Here is a 20,233-nt window from a genome sequence, read left to right as displayed (position 1 = left end):
CCTGGTGGGCTTCAGTCCATAGGGTAGCAAGGAGTCAGACACGACTGAAGCGATTTAGTGCATGTGCACACACGTGCACACCCACAAATGCTACCCCAACTCTGGGAGATCCCCTAACTCTCCTAGGCTCCTCCTACAGGCCAGGTGTTGGCTCACATCTGGCCCTATCCTGACCTTAACCACTAGGTTCCAGTCCTGGAGAAGGGAAAGGCTACCTACTCCAGTATTCTGGTCTGGAGAATTCCATGAATACAGTCCATGGGGTTGCAAAGAGTCAGACACGACTGAGCGACTTTCACTTTCCAGCACTGGGGTTTTCTTTGTTCTTCTCTAATTCCCACCTTTTGGCCCAATCACTGAAACATGAACATGCCATGTTTTCTTGGGCCTTATACCTTCATTTCTTTAGTCTTTCTAAATGTATCCCGCTCCTGAAACCAAAGTCTTCATGATTGGATCTCGATATCCAGATGTTCCAGATCCTCCCTGCCTGAATCTTTACCTATTAATATGGTAATCAATTTCTCCTGTCATTTCCAGTAACTCTGGACCTTCTTCCTTTTAATCTTCCCCCAATTCAAACTTCAGTGAAAGACAATCAAGAACTCATGAATACATATATATTTATTTAATTCATAATATAGCATTTTTGGATGGGCTGGGATATTTTAGAGGGATGAGGCTGTGTAATCCACAGATGCTCAGGTTTCTGTCACTAGGAGAGACACTATTGGTCCAGAGCTCCCAAGGCAAACAAGCCTGGGATAAAATATTTGATAAAAAATAGTCCAACGATAGTCCAATAAATATTCTAGCCAACAACAATGACATAGCATATGTCTGAAGCTGGCAGATCAGACTGTAGAAGGCAGTTTCACCTGACCTGATGGCAATCAACCTGGCCAACCTGAAATACACAGCCAAGTACAGCCCAATGGCTGTGAAGCTGCAGTTGGCTTCAGGAATTGAAATAAGTGTGGGAGAGGTTCTCATCTGTCAGCCTCACATTCTCCATTCTGTAGAAGAAATGGTATCAAATATTTGCGCTTATCAAAAAGTCCATTCATGGATTACTCCATCCAGGTAGTCGTATATAAATATGTAAACCATGGAAGCTTAGAAAATTCACCTAGTGTATCTTAGCTGAGAAGAACATAGATGTGATTTTGCTGCAATTTGAAAGTCACTGCATCCAGAGTTTACACAATGGAATCACATGATAAAAACACACATAGATGCAGTTACTCTTACATACAAGCAGCCAGAACTCCAATGTGGCATTAAAATTTCTTTCATATTCCCAAAACATGTTTAACTTTATTGTTATTTTTGTGCTTTTTTTCAATAAGACAATATAAAAAGTGAAACTAAGCATAAATTGCAGACAAAAGAATAATTTGCTAGAAGAAAGGATTGTAGGAGAACAGACTGAGGAGAGCAACAATGAAAACTTAAGCAGTCACCTTCCTTGAAGATGTTAAATAAAGGTCTTACTTCCTTTGTCCAACTGGGTTTAGCTAGAGGCAGTCAATGACTTCTCTAAGGTACCTGGAATCACCAGAATTCTGTTGAAGTCCCTTAAGTTTACTGAAGTATCTGGGATCCACCACATCCCCACCAAATACTTTTGTCACCATTTTTTTTTGGAATGTACTTTTCATTATTTGGCTCAGAAACTTCATTGCTTACCCCAAACCCAGTTTAATTTCCTGCTTTATTCAATAGGCTTAGCTCTGAGTGATTTTTGGCAATAACCAAAACATAAATCCACTTTCAAAGAACAAAGTTTGAAGAGACTGAAAAACTATTGAAAACAATTGTGCCACAAGCTCCAAACAATTCCAAGCAATTCCCCAAGAGCTTTTGAGGAAGACAATACTCATTTATATGTATGAGTTCTGGGACATCTGCAAAATAATATCAGTACAGCTCAAATGGAGTAGTCAAGCTTTTCTGCCCAGAAAACAACAAACACCAATATGGATATCAGAGTACAACAGGGAAACTTTGATTACTCATTCATTCATACACACATTCATGCAATTAACATTAGCCAGGCAACTACTCTGTTCCACACACTATGTCAGGTGTTAAAAATACCACCACAACAAAAAAGACACAACCCCTGCCCTCAAGGTATTCACAGTCCAGGAAGGAGGATGATTCTTTTTTTTTTTTTGGTGGGGAGGATGATTCTTAAATGTCAAACCTTGGTATGCATCAGAATTACCTGGGGGAGCTTGTTAAATGCTAAATTCCACTTATGTGCCCAGATATTTGAATTAAGTAGATCTAGGTTGGAGGTCTACTTTAAAAAATCAACTGTTTTAACAAACACCAAAAATAATTCTAACAGGTGGTCTCAGGATCACACTTTGAAAAACACTGTTATACAATGTGATTATTGCTGAGAAGGGGGCGTGGTCATGGTGTCATGGGAACTCCCAAGAGGAGAACATTACCCAGCCTAGCGGTTCAGGAATTAAATCTGTTGTGGGGCAGACGTGGGGAAAAGTAGTCCAGGCTAGAGTCAAAAGTTGAGTGGAGACAATGAAGCTTTGTCCCGGGGCACTATAATATAAAGGCACAAAAAATGAATGGCATCGGAGACCCTAGGTTAACTTAAAGAAAATTGGAACTGGTATGGAGGTGGAGTGTTCTGCATTGACAGCATTTTCACACTATTCCCTTAATTTAAGAACAATTCCTGCTATTTACTCTGGACATCAAAATAGTTACTAATGTCTTTATTCCAGGCCCAGAGAACAACTTGTGTAAATAGTTAAGCTTGGCTAGAGCAATCAGTGTGAGGGGGAAGGTGGCAAAAGATGAAGCTGTGAAAGCAAATGGGGACTTGAAAAGCCAAACTTAAGTAACTGGGACTTTCTATTGAATGCCAGTGAAATGTTTTATGAAGGGGCTGAAATCATCTGTTTTGTTTAAAAATTTGGGCATAGGCCCTAGAAGAGAGAGACCCAGAGTTAACTTATAAATGAAAGACAACCATTTTAAAGCACTGCTACACTATTGGGGCTGAGGCTGAGCAAAGGAGAGTAATATTAGTTGCATACCTTAGCAAAATGCCATGCTTCTTAGTTAAGTATGCCATACTAATGCCATACTTAACTAAATGCCAAGTGCTGTGCTAAACAGTTTACATGTGCTATCTTTTTTCATCTTTGCAAACAGCCTTGTGAGGTAGGTATTATTGTACAGAAGAGGAAACAGCGGCTCAAAGAAGTGAAGTACTTGCCCTGGGTCACACAGCTAGTAAATGGTAGAGGAAACAGATTATTTTAATTCGAAGGCTATGATGAACTTTCCCACACAGCAAACCATTTCCCAGTACTGCTGAATCTTACTGAGGTTGCTTGTTTCCTGATTAGCAGTAAGTATGTAGGGTTTTTAAAATCCCAGATACTAACTTTGCCACTAGATAGAAGTTTGAGCCTGCCATCTGTATCTGAATCAGTCTTGCTTTCCATGATGGGTGTACAAACAATACAAAACTGTTATTTAGGGGATTTTTATAGATATTTTGTCTCTCCTGCAGAATACTAAGTCATTTGACAGCAGGAACTGTGGATTATCAATATATCAGCTCTAGCGTGGTACCTGGCATCTAATAACTTGTTGAATGAGTGAATGAATGAACGCCCACCAAGGTGGTGGAAAGGAAGAGAGGGAGAAGTTTTGGCATTGTTTCAAGGTTCCAATCTGGGGACTTGTTACAACTACCACGTTGCATGACAGTAATATTTTCACAACTCCCAAGAAGTAGACTCTTTGAAGCCAACTTAGCTCCTGAAAGGAGAAAGCTCTGGTGCTGACACTCCAATTACAGAAGCATCAACCATAAAGCTTAATTCCCTTCAATGATTGCAATAAGGACTGGGTTGAAGTTTACATCTGTATTTGACATGAAGGGTTGGCTAAGCAAATGAATAGTGTAAACAAGATCAGGAGAAGAATGATTGTTCAACCTGTTTAAGAAAACAGACTATTCTCAGGCATTCTTAAGCACTTCAGAAATGTTTTATCTGAAACTATAAGTCCATTTATATGGAAATAGTTGTTGCATCTACAACACTCCACTCCATTCTTACTGATTAAGAAAGCAGGTTCCTAAAGAACCTCTATTATGCAACTCTTGTTTTTTTAAGCCTAATTCTAGTAACTGTATGTTACTTGAGACTAGTAAAACTGTATTTCTTTGAAATATTCTGTGACAGAATTTTTAACAGTTCAGACAAAACTTCTCCATTGGGTAGCACCAATGAAAGTGTGCTCCACATAACACAACTATCTGGATCAATTTTCTATCCAGCAAGAGTGTCTCTTGTGCAGTCTTGTCTCCCTATGTCTCCTAATACAATCTAGAGCTCTTCCCACCATCTACGTCATTACTGCATGTGCATGTGTGTGAGCAGAGGGAGGAAGGGAGGAATGAACAGAGGGACGGGAGAAATGATTTTGATGTTCCCTTTAGGGGACAAAAATGGATGGTATAATTTATTTTCCCTTCCAGTATATTTCTCACTCAAATGAGTAAATTAAAAGTTCATTATGTATATATAATTATAAAATGAATATATAATATATATTATTTATTCATTTTATATATATATTATATATACACATACATGTTTTCTTTATAATAAATCCTTGATTGTAGGTTTTCATAAAAAGCTACATATAATATGGGATCATTTGACATTTCAAAATTCTACTTGACCAAATCAGCCAGTACTAGAAAGGCTGACACATTCCTGCTTTCTGGTTGGCTAGCCCCGTGTTCAGAGCATCTTTATACATTGTTTACCGAGAATTCCTTCCCGTATCATTTACACTCCTAAATCACTGGGACTTTTGAATTCTTCAATGACAAGAGAAGAATTCTCCAAATTTGTCCTCCAATGGCTTGAACCCAGACTACTCATAATTTGTTCTGAGAAACTCAACACATTAATTCAAATACAAGCTTTAATGCATAAAAATTAAATCTATAATATCTAGTTCTTTTGGATGCTTCAAATGAACTTCATTTTTGTATCATGTATATTGGACACTAACTGAGGTTTAGGAGGGGAAGCACTGCTGAACTGGAGAGCCAGTGAATTATTACATGCTCTCTTGAAACTTAATGGCAAGCTTTCATCCCAGAAACATAAGGGGATTCTTGAGGCCTGCAGTTGCATTCCTGCCGCTCAGGGTAATCAATAAAATCTGGGGCAGGCAAGCCAGACAGGATCATTAGTGATTTGTTCCAGATTGTGAACGTTGGACAAACGGGAAGAATGAAGGTCACATCAAAAGTATGAAGATGGAGAGAGTTAGCTGGGTCATAGAAAGACAGCATGTTGTTGTCATAATCCAGAAGGACACCCAGGCGCTTCAACTGTGGAGGCACGTCCACCAGCATTTCCTTGTTATTATGTCTCACTACGAAGTTACTATTGCATCGTGAGAAGACCCATGAGGAGGCGTTCTTGCCAATCCATTCATTCTTGGGAGCTGATTTGTAGGCAATGCCAACTGCATACCTGTGAGACAATGGAAAGGAGATCACATTTATTCATGATCTGAGTTATGCTAGACACCATTGGGCTTCCCTGCGGCTCAGTTGGTGAAGAATCTGCCTGCAATACAGGAGACCTGGGTTCGATCCCTGGGTTGGGAAAATCACCTGGAGGAGGACATGGGAACCTACTCCAGTATTCTTGCCTGGAGAAGCCCATGGACAGAAGAGCCTGGCAGGCTACAGTCAATGGCGTCGCAAAGAGTTGGACACGACTGAGTGACTAAGCACAGCACAGCACAGACATCATACAGGACGTCTAAGCAATAGAATACACATTTCTTCCTTAATAGTTTACATTTATATCCATAACAGTGATAGCACTAGAGCTTTAAAACAAGTGTGCTGTAATTCAGTTCAGTTCAGTTCAGTCGCTCAGTCGTGTCCGACTCTCCATGACCCCATGAATCACAGCATGCCAGGAATCCCTGTACATCACCAACTCCCGGAGTTCACTCAAACTCATGTCCACAGAGTCGGTGATGCCATCCAGCCAGCTCATTCTCGATCGTCCCCTTCTCCTCCCGCCCCCAACCTTTCCCAGCATCAGAGTCTTTTCCAGTGAGTCAACTCGTCGCATGAGGTGGCCAAAGTATTGCAGTTTCAGCTTCAGCATCAGTCCTTCCAATGAACACCCAGGATTGATCTCCTTTAGAATGGACTGGTTGGATCTCCTTGCGGTACAAGGGACTCTCAAGAGTCTTCTCCAACAGCACAGTTCAAAAGCATCAATTCTTTGGTGATCAGCTTTCTTCACAGTCCAACTCTCACATCCATACATGACCACGGGAAAAACCATAGCCTTGACTAGACGGACCTTGGTTGGCAAAGTAATGTCTCTGCTTTTTCATATATTATCAAGGTTGGTCATAACTTTCCTTCCAAGGAGTAAGCGTCTTTTAATTTCATGGCTGCAATCAGCATCCGCAGTAACTTTGGAGCCCAAAAAAATAAAGTCTGACACTGTTTCCACTATTTTTCCATCTATTTCCCATGAAGTGATGGGACCAGATGCCATGATCTTTATTTTCTGAATGTTGAGCTTCAAGCCAACCTTTTTACTCTCCTCTTTCACTTTCATCAAGAGGCTTTTGAGTTCCTCTTCACTTTCTGCCATAAGGGTGGTGTCATCTGCATATCTGAGTTTATTGATATTTCTCCCGGCAATCTTGATTCCAGCTTGTGCTTCTTCCAGCCCAGCGTTCCTCATGATGTACTCTGCATATAAGTTAAATAAGCAAGGTGACAATATACAGCCCTGACGCACTCCTTTTCCTATTTGGAACCAGTCTGTTGTTCCATGTACAGTTCTGACTGTTGCTTCCTGACCTGCATACAGGTTTCTCAAGAGGCAGGTCAGGTGGTCTGGTATTCCCATCTCTTTCAGAATGTTCCACAGTTTATTGTGATCCACACAGTCAAAGGCTTTGGCATAGTCAATGAAGCAGAAATAGATGTTTTTCTGGAACTCTCTTGCTTTCTCCATGATCCAGCGGATGTTGTCAATTTGATCTCTGGTGCCTCTGCCTTTTCTAAAACCTGCTTGAACATCTGGGAGTTCACGGTTCACATATTGCTGAAGCCTGGCTTGGAGAATTTTGAGCATGACTTTACTAGCGTGTGAGATGAGTGCAATTGTGTGGTCGTTTGAGCATTCTTTGGCATTGCCTTTCTTTGGGATTGGAATGAAGACTGACCTTTTCCAGTCCTGTGGCCACTGCTGAGTTTTCCAAATTTGCTGGCATATTGAGTGCAGCACTTTCACAGCATCATCTTTCAAGATTTGAAATAGCTCAACTGGAATTCCATCACCTCCACTAGCTTTGTTCCTAGTGATGCTTTCTAAGGCCAACTTGACTTCACATTCCAAGATGTCTGGCTCTAGGTCAGTGATCACGTTATCGTGACTATCTTGGTCGTGAAGATCTTTTTTGTACAGTTCTTCTGTGTATTCTTGCCACCTCTTCTTAATATCTTCTGCTTCTGTTAGGTCCATACCATTTCTGTCCTTTATCGAGCCCATCTTTGCATGAAATGTTCCCTTGGAATCTCTAATTTTCTTGAAGAGATCTCTTGTTTTTCCTATTCTGTTGTTTTCCTCTATTTCTTTGCATTGATCGCTGAGGAAGGCTTTCTTCTCTCTCCTTGCTATTCTTTGGAACTCTGCATTCAGATGCTTACATCTTTCCTTTTCTCCTTTGCTTTTTGCTTCTCTTCTTTTCCCAGCTATTTGTAAGGCCTCCTCAGACAGCCATTTTGCTTTTTTGCATTTCTTTTCCATGGGGATGGTCTTGGTCCCTGTCTCCTGTACGATGTCACGAACCTCCGTCCAGAGTTCATCAGGCATTCTATCTATCAGATCTAGTCCCTTAAATCTATTCCTCACTTCCACTGTATAACCATAAGGGATTTGATTTAGGTCATACCTGAATGGTCTAGTGGTTTTCCCTACTTTCTTCAATTTAAGTCTGAATTTGGCAATAAGGAGTTCATGATCTGAGCCACAGTCAGCCCCTGGTCTTGTTTTTGCTAATTGTATACAGCTTTAATTAGAGTGCTGTAATTTTCAACTCCTAGCTCAGTATACGGAGAAGGCAATGGCAAGCCACTCCAGTTATCTTGCCTAGAAAATCCCATGGATGGAGGAACCTGGTAGGCTGCAGTCCGTGGGGTCGCTAAGGGTCGGACACGACTGAGCGACTTCACTTTCACTTTCACACATTGGAGAAGGAAATGGCAACCCACTCCAGTGTTCTTGCCTGGAGAATCCCAGGGACGGGGGAGCCTGGTGGGCTTCAGTCTATGGGGTCACACAGAGTCGGACACGACTGAAGTGACTTAGCAGCAGCAGCAGCAGCAGCTCAGTATATTTCCCATGCTTTGATTTTTAAAAAACTGGAACATTTTTCTAAGAGTGGTTTCTATCACTTGCCTTTTAACCATGATTTACTGGTATTATATTTATACTATCAAACTGAATCTCCCAGGAACCTAACAACAGGGGGAAAGAAAAGTTGGATCCACTCACCATGTGGAGGACCCCATGACCACCTCCCAGTAGTGGCAACCGCTGTCAATGAATATATTTCCTGCTGCCCCATAGCACCCAGTGCCACTAAACCTCTCTGGGGTATGGCTCTTCTTCAGAGAGCTTTCTTCCTTCTCCATCTGCAATCCATCATTGGAAATCTTCAACTTCTTGTGAGTCATTTTAGGATCCAGTTTAAAGGGTTGGCCTGAAAAATAAAGTAGAAAAAAAAAAAAGAAAATGCATGAGAAAGTATGTAAGAATTCTCTCCCAGTTCTGCAGGACCATCACTATCAGAGGAACCTCGACATAATGATCATTCTTGAGTCAGTGAAAGCTGACTGGTGTTTGGATTATATGAAAGAAGCAGGACAGAAGCCACTGTTTTCAATAAAATAAAAATAAGCTGCCCCCCCTTCATAAACTATCAAGTTAAAAGGGGCTCTCAAGGTCTCCTATTCTCAAATAACTTTTGTACTTTGCTTTATTTCAGTAGGTGGTTTGGGATTTGAGCAGATTTTAGGGGAAGGAGTATTTCAGGTAAGGCAAAGTGAGGGGATAGATGAGATAATTGCTGCTTGGTGGCAGAACAAAAAACCTGAGAATAACTCAACTACAGGACAAATTGTTTTGCCCTCTAATTACTGGGATGTAAATAACATCTAATAGGTCACTTTGTTAAAGTGACTGTTGCATCATCAATAATTATAGAAAATATCTGTTGTGTAGGATCATTCCCAACAAAGAATTCCTTAAAGTCATATGACAAAAACAGTTAGTTACTAGGAGCTAACAGCTGGGTATGGCAAGAGCTGAATAATACAAAGCATGTCCGACAGACACCATTGGTCAATGTAACACCCACCCATTAGTTTTTTTTCTCTTACCTGCTAAAATAGAAAAGCTAAATACTCAAGCTCCTAGCCTCCCTTGCTGCTAGGGGTTACTAAGAAGATGGAAGCAGAATTCAGATGGGGTGGGGGAAACTTCTAGGAAAATGCCTACATTCTTGGTAAAAGGAAGAGTCATTGAATGTACCAGTGTTTTCCCCTTTCTTTCTATCTTGAAAAGAAATATGTCATCTGGAGGTTGCAGTGGCCAGGTTGGGACCATGCAGCAATAAGCCAACACACAAAGGGAGGAGGAGTCTTGGTCTTTTATGACATGCACCAGCCCTGAACTGCCTACCTTTGAGCTTCTTGCTATATGAAAGAGAGAAAAAAATACTATTTGTTTAAGCTGCTCACAAATAATATTTGTCAAGCTAAATTAGTTGGATTTTTCTGTCAAAAAGCATTCCTAACAGGTTTGGCTTCTCTGAAGGAGAATTTTACCAGATTATTACAAATAGTACTCTTTTACTCAGTTGCACCCCAAGTATGGAGGCAGAGTGCAGAGAAAAATCTTCACTGGACTTTCCTGGTGGGCCACTGATTAAGAATCTGCCTGCCAAGGCAGGGGACATGGGGTCGATCCCTGGTCTGGGAAGATTCCACATGCCATGGGGCAACTAAGCCCACGAGCCACAGCTACTGAGCCTGCATGTTGCAACTAGTGAAGCCCATGTGCCTAGAGCCTGTACTCTGCAACAAGAGAAGCCACTATGATGAGAAGCCCATGCACGGCAACTAGAGTAGCCCCAGCTCACCACAACTAGAGAAAGCCCACATGCAACAATGAAAACCCAGCACAGTCAAAAATAAATAAACAAAAAAATCTCTTCACTAACATCCTCCCAAGCCACCAGCTGTTTTCTGTATATCTCTGTGTCCACATACCTCCCAGGGGCACAAACAACCCCCCTGGCCCAAAGCACGGACTCCAACAGCAAAGCTTCTCTACTTGGTGCCTCTGCCCTCTTACACTGCTGTAGGAGGTACCAGTGTCAGGCTAAGAGTACTCGCTGCTTAGGAGGGCAAAGCTGCTCTCTCTTTTTGCGATCACCACAACGTACTGTTTGTTTTGAGTCGGGTAGGTTCACTGTTCCGGCTGCCTGCTTGGTTTATGGCTTTAACAATGAAGATGTAGCGTGTTCCACTCTGCAGTCCGTGGACTGTGTAATGGTTCTGTTTGATGTTGGGCACGATCATCCAGCTATCCACAGAATTATACAGGCCTGTAATGTGGGGAAAGCAAGGATGTTAATGTAATAAAGGCAGGGTGGGAAGCACACTGAGTATTCATCACAAGCCCCCCAAAGCAAATTTCATTTTGTTTTGAGTCATGGGAGATGAATCCCCTCTGCTTCTTTTCTCCCACGGAGCTAAGTTTCTGCCAGGCTCCTTTCCTCTGGTAATTGAATGTAACCACTAGTGAAAAGTTACTTCAATTTTCTGCTAAAGAATACAGGGAAAACTTCTACACAAAATCACAGAATCGTGTCTTTCATAGCATCTCTAGATCTTTACCCCAAAGGTTCAATCCTTTGAGATCTGAGGACCCTTGAAAGGGTAGAGCAGAACAGAATAACAAGGAATCTCAGAGCCAAAAGGCCAACTAGACACCATATTTCCCTCATTTTACAAGTAGGAAACTAAGAGAGAAGGAAAGTGACTTGCCCAAGGCCACAGAGAGCTGAGAGTGGTGCTGAGAGTAGTCCTGGTCTCTTTAACCTAGTCCAGTGTTCTCTCCACTACATTGCTCCATAATTCATGGAGCAGACAATGTTCCTTTGTCACTGCAACATAGCAAAACTTTCAAGGCTTATGATTCAGCTCTCCCACACCATCCTCACCCTTGCTTCCAATCTTGGTGGGCTCCAAGGCATCATAGGGAAGCCAAGGAGATGACATAATAGTCAAAGTGAAATAGCATCTCCTTACTTGACACTACTTATTTTACCCCTCCCTGTTTCTGATTCCAATACTCATTTGAGGTTGGGCAGTCCAGGAACACATTTGTTGTCTGGAACCTTCTTCCCTCCCAAGTAGGGAAAGGGACCAGAGATCTAGGTTTCTGCTTTTGAAACTCTTTAGACCATAAACATTGACTTAAACAGAGAAAAATATACATAGTTAAAAACACGTATTTAGCTAAGTTTTGATAAAAGAGGGATCGACATTCCAGTCTGTGAATTTACACTTATCTCTTCTGTTATCTGCTTTTCACTTTAACACTTTTTAACCATAATTCTACCAGAGGATGGAAAAGAAAGGGCAGGGAAAATGACTGGTGGATTTAGTTATTTCTATTCAGCTTTAGTAAAGATTAAAAATGAAATAATAATAACTGACTTGAAAAACATATGATCAGGAAGGTTTTGCAATTAATTTTGGGGGAGGTACAAGTCTAAATTAAAACTATAAAAAGAAGCATAATGGAGTACAAACAGATATGCTATAGAAAGAAGAATAATTGGTGGCAATGTTCATTGATTCTCATGAAATGACAATAAGGATGAGGACCAGAAAAAAAATGTTGGAGGGTTTAACTGCCAATGTATCAATGTACAGTATGAGTCATAAACTACATATTAAATTTTAACAGTAGGAGGGAAATATATGATCTTTCAGGTATACTTCTAACAATACAAAACAAAAAATCAAAAGAGAAAACAATCTTCACAAAGAAGTATTATGCAGCTATGAAAAAAAGAAGGTGGGAGATTTCTATGAACTGATAATGGAATGATTTCCAAGATATACTGCTAATTTCAAAAAGAAAATTGCAAAAGAGTATAAGTAGTATGCTACCTTTTTCATGCAAGAAAGAAAGGCAAGTTAGAAAACCTACATATATATGCTTAGATTTACAAAGCAATAATAACAATAGGAAAGAAAAACCAGAAAATATTGAAGATGGTTATGTACAAGGGATGGAGGTAGGGGAAGAGGATTAAAAGAATACAAGAGAGAATGACACTTCTCTGAGTATACCTTTTTTTCATACCTTTCCCTTTCAAAAATGTTTTGGAAATTTTAAAAATTTAAATGACAACAATATGAATGGTAAGAGTGGGGTCTAAAACTGAAAGCAAACAAACCAAATGAAGCCACCTGCATTTCAAATGTCAACAATCACAGAAAAGGGCAAGAGGAGAACTGTCAATAGATGCTCCAGTATTGTTTGTTTTTGTGGTGGTATGGGCAACGCCATTCTGAAACTATTTCAGATATGCTATGGGATTGAGCAAATGAGTATATATGTTGATGCTGTTTGGAGCCAGGGTTCTCACTGTGGAAGTAGGAACATCCAAGTATGAAATGGGGGATGGCAAGAAAGAACCTGTGGGGATGGGCTGGAGATATTGGTATGAACTCATTATTTCTAAAATGTGTATGTGCACATGCATACATGTATGCACATATGTTAAGTATGTGGGTATATATATTATGTGTGAATATGTATATGAACATGGGTGTATTGTGTGTGTATTTTTCTAGTACCCGGATCTTGGTCTCTAATAACATCCTGCCATGAAAAGGGACCAGGTTTCCTTGGGAAAATGGCTGATTTCAAGGCTGGAGCAGGGTATGGTCTAAAATGAACCAATAACCCTTTGTTATGTTGCAAAGTAAGGAAGTGCTCGAGAAAATGATGGGAGAATATAAGGACTCAGGAGTCAGCTTAAAAGGCTCCAACTGGCTAAATTTGGGCGATCTGGGCACCAAAATAAGTAAGGGCAGTAAAGAATTATAAACGAATGAAAAAAGAGAATTCGTGAGTCCATACTGAGAAGTTAAAATATAAACAAATGAAGGATGAGACTTTTGCTTACAGTAGAATGCAGAGTGGCAACTTGTAAATGTGGGATGGGATGTTCACTTGGAAAAATCATTACTTTGCCATCATCAGAGTAAAGTTTGGATCAGGTGAGAATTATTGATTGATCCTAAAAGAGGGATGGAAGTAGGATGGATTTGATGAGGAAGCAGGATATTTTTTATGGCCTTAAAGTATCACCGCACAGATTGATTATTAGTTGCAAAAGGAAAAATAGTAACTATGCAGAGAAGAAATCAGATAAGACCTTTGATCAGGTGATCAAAATCAGCATCACCATTGAAGGGCATGTACACATTGTGTGTCTCCTGATGTCCTAAGGAGAACATATCACTTACGTGATAGAAGCCAAAAATGCATAATCTAAATATAATCATGAGGAAACATCAGACAAACTCAAGGAACAGCAAAACAAACAAACAAAAGGGCACATTAAAAAATAATAACAATGTCATTAAATACAAAGAAAGGCTAAGGAAATGCTCCAAATTAAAGGATGCTACAAATATGACAATTAAGTCCAGTACCTGATTCTAGACCATATAGGACAATATTGGGTTCTATATGTCATAAAATATATTATTGGGTCAATGGTCAAGACTGGAATATGAATGGTGGATTAGTTAAAAGCACTGCATCAATGTCATATCTGTTAAAGTTAATAACTGTACTGTGGATACATAAGAGAATTTCTTTATTCTTAGGAAGCACATACTGAAGAATTTAGGAGTGAAAAGCCATGATGTATGTAATTTACTCTTAAATAGTTCAGAAAAAAAAAACACAGTAATAGAGAATGTTAGCAAATTATAAAGGAAATGGGATAAAATATTAACAATAGGTGAATCTAGGTGAAGAGTATATGGGTGTTCTTTGTGCTAGTCTTGAACACTTTTCAGTAATTTTGAAATCGTTTCTAAATTTTAAAAAGGTAAATATATGATCCTCTGGGTATCACTGAGACTTAGTGAGATGGGATTTATCACTTATTTATGGTACTCTTGCCTAGAAAATCCCATGGATGGAGCAGCCTGGTAGGCTGCAGTCCGTGGGGTCGCTAAGGGTCGGACACGACTGAGCGACTTCACTTTCACTTTTCACTTTCACACACTGGAGAAGGAAATGGCAACCCACTCCAGTGTTCTTGCTTGGAGAATCCCAGGGACAGGGGAGCCTGGTGGGCTTCCATCTATGGGGTCACACAGAGTCGGACACGACTGCAGTGACTTAGCAGTAGCAGCAGCAGTATGGTAATGGAAGTATACACCTTGTTCAAAAGGAAAAGACCACAATATGGAAATCCATGAACCTGAGTGTAAATGGGCATAGAGAGCATTTGAATGAGAACAAGACTGAGGGGAAATAGAAGTTAATCTTTGTGACAGTATGTTACAGACCATCTGGCAGCCAGAAGTTATAGCCAGTTGCTTTTATAATACAAAATGCAAAATTAAAACAGGAAAGAAATACAGTAATGGGGAAGACCATTATCCAAACATATGTTGGAATTTTCATTCAGCCAACAGCATCATCTGAAACACTATTGGCCTATGACCATTTCAAATCTTATATAAAGTGGGAAGAAAGTTCAAAATAAAGGAGAAAAGCTGAAAAGATTAAAGAGAACTATTTCTCCAGACAAAATTCTAACCAACAAGGAAGAAATTTCTGGTTAAAGAAAATGTGGAGTTTGACTATTTTAAGATTCTTCATATAAGTGGCATCATGTAGTATTTGTCCTTCTGTGTCTGCCTTATTTCACTTAGCACAATGCCCTCCAGGTTCATCCATGGTATTGCATGTGGCAGGATTTCCTACTTTTTAAAGGCTTAATAATATACCATTTTATGTATATACCACATTTTCTTTATCCATTCATCTGTTGATGGACAACTTTTTATATGTCAATCACAACTCAATAAAGTGGTTTTTAAAAGAGAAAATGTAGGAAAACCTCAAGGGAAAGTAGCTCTCACAAACAGAGTTCAGTCAACAGTGGCAGGCCAGACCATCATGTAGGACTGGAATCTTCATGAATATTTATTCTGAGTAAAATAGTTTCAACTTATCTGCCCACTGCCATCCAAAATTTTGCTTCAGGGTTCTGCCTTTGTCCCTGTCTTATTCCACTTTTCTATCAATGATCAAAGGAGGAAGACATAGAAGGCAGGCTGGGAGGGAAGGTAAATATATTGGGAGGCAGGAACTCCCCCCCAAAAATTTAGCTGGCTGGGTAAGGAGTCAGAACTAACCAGATAAAAATGTCCCTAGGAATAAATTCAAGATGATGTATTTCAGTGTAAACACTCAATTGTATAGGAATGGGATTTGAAGTGCCTAGGGATTTCAGCTTACTATTTGTTCAATCAACACAATAGTTAATGTGGTTGCTAGAAAAAAGGTATAGGGTAAGGGGATATCAGCTAATACACAAAAGCAATAATTCAGCTATCCTCCATGGACTAGGGCTAATTGGTAGCTAGTTTAATTCAAGGGGCATTAAGCTTGAAGTCTGAAAGGTTTGGGTTCAAATCATGATTCCCTCAGTTTGTAGCTCTGTGACCTTGGACAACTCATTCAACTTGAGCCTTGATTTCTATGTCTATAATTTCATAATTATAAAATAATTAATATCATCTATTTCATAAGGCTAAGGAAGAAGTCATGAGGACCAAATGAGATAACATATATGGGGGTGTCTGTAAATGGAAACACATACATATGTAAATTACTATTATTATTATTCACTAGGAGGAAGTCTTGGGCCTTTTATAAGGAAGCACTGATAATTACTTATAGCTGCACAACAACTGAATGGGCTATTTTGCTAGAATTCATCTATCCCTTACTGGAAATGTTTGAGCAGAGACAGAACAACCACCTACAAGGTATCTGGTAGAAGGGAAGAAGATTTGACTAGATGACTTCTTAGGTCCCTTCCAATTCTAAAATGCTATGATCCTATCACTATTAAGAATTATCCTTTAAACTTTTCTTTACAAAGGACTATCTATCCTTGAAAATAGAGGTAACAGCCTTTTGATCTTTGTCACTTCTTGGACTTATTCTCAACTCCCAGGAGACCACTGCTCTCCCCATATCAGGAAAGAAAAGCACAGTTACTGGCTTTAAGACTTTCAAGAGCAGGAGAGGCCACTGTAAACATGTGTGTTGGGGAGGCCTTAGCATTTTGCAGCTTCACAACCTGAACAAACACCCAGGAACGCAGCTACTGGGGCCAAGTGGCTTAGGTTGGAGCTGCACGAGGCAAGTGTTTTTTTTTAAGAGTTGGACCCCAAATGTCCTCTCACCTCCCCACCCCACCATGTGGCCCTAAATTGTCACAACATGGGGAAAGGAAGCCTTTCAGGAGGGTTTCATCAGGAAAACTCCTTTCACACAGGTCTGTGAAGTCAGACACAGAAGCACAAACGTAAGATAAAAAGAAAATACTAATTTGCAGCTGTGCAGATGCAACCTTAGTGTGCAAGTTGGTTCCAATCTTGAATTCAACTTAATTTTGCTTTCATTTCCATTTTCTCCAGCAGGTTGAGGGGAACTTGCAGCTTGAGGTAAGGTCCTATGTCTTGTTCCAATTCATCAGAAGGTAAAACCATAACATGTGAGCTAAATGACTGATTTCAGAACATCTTTCACTTGGCGGCTTGCTGATGCATTTTTATATTTGGTGTAATTTTTGGAGGAAAGGGAGAAGGGATAGAGGGAAGAGTGACAGAGGCAGGAGGCTTGTCACTTATTCACTGATACAAATGGGTACAGTAAAGGAAGTGGTAGTCTTTGAATGTAATGTTTCTTACCATGATAATGAAGTAGAAGAACAGTCAAGAAGAGAGATGTTTACACACAGAGAATCAGCAATGATTGTGACTTAACTACTCAGGAACGAATTCTGAGCTGTGTTCTGATTTCAGAGAGTGGAGTGACATGGATTAACTCAAGAAAGGCTAAGGATTACATAAACAAATGGAAGTGGCCCCAGTGACTGCCCAGCAAGGAAATACACAACTTGCTTGCCACCCATCGATAAAGTCTTTGCAATGTGCTGGGGGAGCTTGCACTGTCTACACAACACTATACTAAACAACCTAACATGTCTTACAAACACTTGCCTCGTGGCGCCCCGGCCAATCTTGAGCAGCTTACTGCTTCCTTACATTTCCTTATCTCTGGCCACAGGCCCCAACTACACCATGACTTACTGATGAAGTTAGCCTGGCCAGTGAATATGGTGTACTGAAGCTCATAGGAGCTGATGCTGAACTCATCATCCGAGATCCAGTGGACCGTAATGGTGTCATGGGAGGCAGTACAGAGTTCCTCTCGGATAGATGGTGGGTTGGGGGCTGTAACGAAAGGTGGAAAAGAAGGTAAAGAAAACATACTCTCTGTTCTGGCATTTTATAATTGTTACTCTTGCTAACCAACCCAACATCTCCTGGAAAGGAGGTTTTCTTAAAAAGAAGCTTTAGATTGCATGTACCACACAACCTGAAGTCAAGTGCTAAGACCTCAAGTTCCCCTAACCACTTTTGCTTCAATGATAGAGGGATTTTAGGCAAAGAAAGCCTAAGTTACTCAGTAGACCCGTTGTCTACTTGGCCTGCACTAACACATATGTAGCTATTAGAGCAACGTAGTCATGTGTTTCCTTATTATATGGCCTTCAATCTATTTTCCTTTTATTTCAAAATAAGTTGTATTATATATTTTGGCAGTATTAATAGGGATTAGTTGTGCAAATTAATATGGGTTTCCTCAACTGTAAAATGGGGATGATAATTACCTCATAGATTCCTTGTAAGGATCATGATGTAAAATTAATATACAATGTTTGGCTTTAAGGAGATGCTCCATCAATGACACCTATTTTAATATAGTAGCAAAGATAACTACAAACACAAAGCTATTGTGTGTGTATATTTCCTCATGAAATGATCATTCAAACATCCTGAAGGCAGTCAGTATTTTTAACAGACAGGTTGTTGCCCTCATTTTCTAAAATTCTTTCTGCAAGTCAGATATTTCTTACATTTTTCTTCCTATTCTGCTAATTCATAAATTTCCTTACAAGCATTTGGGTGGTACCTGTACCCATGTGAGAAATTCTCTAATATTCTTTAATTATCACCAGAGTTCTACCCTTATAACAGGCGACATTATATTCCTGACAGGCTCATAAGGAGAAAATCATCAGCAACTTCTTGTTTTTCACCTTTAAGTAGGGATGGTGTATATACCCATTCTGTCCTTGGAAATATTTGACAAATCATTTCTATTTTCTGTTACATGAATTAAAATATATTCTATCTAAAAAGATATATATATCATTTTAAAGATTATAAAGGCATTTTTCTAATATTGTCCTTTTCAGATTATTTTAAAGTAAAAGCCTAACAAAAGAAAATGACTAAATGGAAAGGAAAGCACAGTATTTTCACACCTGTTAAATAATCTAGCCCCTCCAGCAGTTTCTTTTCTCTGGAAAAATCTAAAGCAAAGTTTTCAAAGGCATCATTAAAATTGATGTCTGGAATCAGAACTTGAGAAGATGCAGTTGCCATAGCGACCCTGAAAGAGAGAAAAGTGCATCAATATACATCAAAATAGATTTGCAGCCTTTATCCAATGTTTGATTTCTGGTTTAACAAGGTGAAGATAAATGACTGGTAGGACTTGATTAAAATAAAATATCATATCTGTCCTTTCCCAATGGAAACCATTTAAATTTTAATCATCAGGAACCAATTAAGGGTTATACCATATTTATTCACATATGTTCACTCCTCAAACACACTCCCCCATCCTGTCTTAATTTGGAGAAGTAAATACAGGATTTTTTTCCCTCTGCATCATTTTCCATCTGCAGGCAGCATCAAAACTAGACCTCTGAAAGCTTGGTGACAGTAGTTTGGGAGATTTTTTCCTCCCCCTCTATTATTTTTAATGTTAATCAACAAGCCAGCATGCTAGGGCTTGGTTAAAATCTTCCCCTAAATACTGTACTTTGTTTGATATTTTATAACATTTACATTTAATTTTATTGCTGTCTAGTTATATAATGCTATGCTAGTTTTATCTCCCTAACTAATTGTAAGAGTCTCAAAAGCAGGATCCCCATTTTATACCATGGTCCCTAACATAGTGTTGGACACATAGTGAATAAATAATTGTTGAATGACTAACAACAACACCACAAATGGTAACTTTTATTGAGCATTCAGTATGTATAAGACACCATGCATGCACTTTACACACATTATCTAAGTTACTCCTTATCATAACCCTATTAGCAAATGCTATTTCCATTTTGTAAATGAGACATAGTAAGGTTAAGGAACTTGCTCAAGGTCACACAAGGGTCAGAAAAAAAGAAATATAACTGAACCCATGTTCATTGGATTCTAAACTCTATACCCTTAACCATGTAGACAGTTACTTTTTTAAAAAAAATTAAGGTATATTTTTACATACCTCAGCAATTCTCAAAAATTATTCCACATCAGAATTATCTCTGGGCTTTGATTGAAACATACATATTTAGGCCCTGTGCCTGACCTGAATCAGAGCCAATGAGAATTTTTGAGCATGCAAATAACAGTATGGAAAGAAACATTAACTTGGCAACAATATGCACCTTAGAGTAGAGAGAAGAGGCACTGAATGTAGGATGATCAGAGAGGAGACTTCTATGGTGAACTATTTATAAGGGGATGAGGAGTTAAACAAATACATCTCCTCATGCACGGATACCCTGTTACACATCTACGACAATAGCTTTTGGCTGTTTCTGAAAATAGACATGTTGCGGGAATAAATTTCAGGCCAGGATAAACAAGTGAAAGACTAATATAATGAGAGCCCCTGAAGCGTTTTAGGCAGAGGAG

The 20,233-nt window shown here is 39.5% G+C and overlaps 1 protein-coding gene across 4 annotated transcripts in view; it reads right to left on the bottom strand.

Annotated features, from left to right (window-relative positions):
- Positions 1-3,278: 3,278 nt before the first annotated feature.
- MID2 (midline 2) overlaps positions 3,279-20,233 on the bottom strand; it is a 120,767-nt gene continuing 103,812 nt past the window's right edge. For 2 of the 4 annotated variants that reach the window (XM_055438010.2, XM_055438008.2), the window contains exons 6-10: positions 18,790-18,917; positions 17,459-17,692; positions 10,561-10,722; positions 8,607-8,814; positions 3,279-5,543 (exon numbers count right to left, since the gene is read on the bottom strand). In XM_055438010.2, coding sequence (XP_055293985.1) covers positions 5,141-5,543; positions 8,607-8,814; positions 10,561-10,722; positions 17,459-17,692; positions 18,790-18,917 — 1,135 coding nt within the window. In that variant the 3' untranslated portion in view covers positions 3,279-5,140. The remainder of the gene's footprint in view (positions 5,544-8,606; positions 8,815-10,560; positions 10,723-17,458; positions 17,693-18,789; positions 18,918-20,233) is intronic. The other 2 variants (XM_055438011.2, XM_055438009.2) reach the window with 1 other exon arrangement.

The sequence above is a fragment of the Moschus berezovskii genome, chromosome X, assembly GCF_049115385.1.
Source record: "Moschus berezovskii isolate FMDL1 chromosome X, NW_MosBer_1.0, whole genome shotgun sequence".
Lineage (NCBI taxonomy): Eukaryota > Metazoa > Chordata > Mammalia > Artiodactyla > Moschidae > Moschus > Moschus berezovskii.
This window is presented reverse-complemented; position numbering and strand designations above follow the sequence as displayed.